At 33.5% G+C, this 1,945-nt stretch overlaps 1 protein-coding gene and 1 pseudogene across 1 annotated transcript; both read right to left on the bottom strand.

Moving 5' to 3' along the window:
• The window catches only part of LOC119588824, a 7,675-nt pseudogene extending 6,772 nt beyond the window's left edge, over positions 1 to 903 (bottom strand).
• LOC119588519 lies at positions 1 to 1,945 on the bottom strand (the record flags this gene model as incomplete). The annotated part of the gene is given in 1 exon segment (XM_037937162.1): positions 1 to 1,945. A coding segment is annotated over 1 exon segment (723 nt). The 3' UTR covers positions 1 to 1,203.

The raw sequence follows: 1,945 nt of genomic DNA, 5'->3' as shown, positions 1-1,945 counted from the left end.
GTCCTCTTCAATTGCTACTATGTTGCATAGATTTCCTAAAATGACATCATAATATGAAATGAAACTTTTCTTTATTTTTCTCCTTTTTCAGTATTATTATTTTCAGATCTTTAAAAATAAATAAATCATAGCACACACCGATCTGACATAATACGTAATGTAAAATAATTAAATATGTGCATAAATTGGATACAGCACGTTGCAGAAAATCAATAAAAATAATAAAAACAAAGTTGACCGGTTTTGTCACTTCCTCCCTTGCTAACAAAAGCTAGGACTGTAACTACACTTACAATAATCCCAAATTACAGCAATGCATATGCTGGGAAATTTTTTTTAAAAAATCTGAATAAAATATTGACATTTGAAGTTAAATTTCTTTACATTTGAGAAAACAGAACTGATATTTTTGTTTGCTTTTTTTTTCTTTCTTCTCTTTTACATAAACTGTTGATATTATTAAAATTTCATATAGATATACCAAAGTTTAACAAAAATAACCCATCTCTCAAAAGTAATACATGTAGAATAACTTGTACTTACAAAATATACAAACTTTACAAACTTGAGACTTATGAACACAGCTTCTTTTTTGTTTCTGTACACTTATGTACGCAAAGAGACACGTACATAACCATACAACAATACATCCCTTGCCAACTTTCACTATTATAATGCCAATCAGTCAAAGTTTCAGTCAAATACACTGATTGTATTGGCAAGTCATTAGCAATAAAATGATAAAATATATCAATCTTGTAAATGTCTGGCTCTTTTGTGCATTACTCTAATATAGTCACAAACTGTAACTATTTAGAAAACATGAATTTACTCTATAAGTTGAGCATATCAACCCTTCTTTTTAAATACTTAAAAAAGATTATTAAACAATCTTTACCTCATTTTGGTGTTTAAAATATGCTTTATATATTCTATTTTATGACATTTCTCTATATAAAGAGATGGAAAGTCCTGGAAAAGCAGCTGTCACTTTCATCAATCTAAAAAAAAGATTGAATGGTAAAATTAAAATTGAAGCACTTTAACAACCTTACTTGAAAATAAAAGGGGGGAAGTAATCTTAACATTCCTCGATAAAAGAAAACTAAAAATGTCCAGACTTTCAATAATAATTCAGAATTATTCATTTCTCCCGATAGCAAGGTTGAGGTTGCATGATCAAAATGAATTTCGAATGACACATCAGCTCAGTAAGGACAAAAAATGACCTGGCACCATATGCTCCTCATCACCCCAGTTAAATCCTACAACATGCTCTGGGCTGTTTCCTTCCTGCCTGTCTTTTCTGTAAACTCCCTGTGAATACGTGCTAATGGGCGATGGATCCGAGTTACCATTTGTGCTTCTCAAGGTACAAGAATTCATAATACTTAACGACGGAGAAAAAGTTGTCTCCTGGATCCCCAACTGTGTGTGTATGGGAGACAATGTTTGTCTGTTGACTACATCTGCACCACTCTCAAGGACTGTTTCCTGCACTGTTTCAGGGCCTTGTGCATCCCTGTCCCTCATAGCTTCATTGTCACAATGACTGAGGACCACCACATTGTCTCCAGGTAATCTTTGCAATGGTTGTTTGCTTGGGATTAGTTGACTAGCTTCAGAGGTATTTCTTGTTTCCTCTCTATATATCTCTGACTGATCAGTATTTGTGCCTAAAGCATTAGCATTTCCTCTAGAATCACCCTCATTTTCCCTTGTAATTTCTTGTACTAACACTACCTCTGAGAATGTTTTATGGGGGACATGGATACCTTTCTTAATTACAAATGACTTTGGGGCTACAAAAACACACACATGGGGAGTGACTGGGTCTGCATTACATTCATAGGTGACATATATTGAGGTTTTCGCATCAGAAGTATCCCATTTCTTCAACACTGTAATGTGTGTGCTCCCATACATGATATTTTCATCTGGTAGC

This window comes from Penaeus monodon, chromosome 24 (assembly GCF_015228065.2).
Source record: "Penaeus monodon isolate SGIC_2016 chromosome 24, NSTDA_Pmon_1, whole genome shotgun sequence".
Lineage (NCBI taxonomy): Eukaryota > Metazoa > Arthropoda > Malacostraca > Decapoda > Penaeidae > Penaeus > Penaeus monodon.
This window is presented reverse-complemented; position numbering and strand designations above follow the sequence as displayed.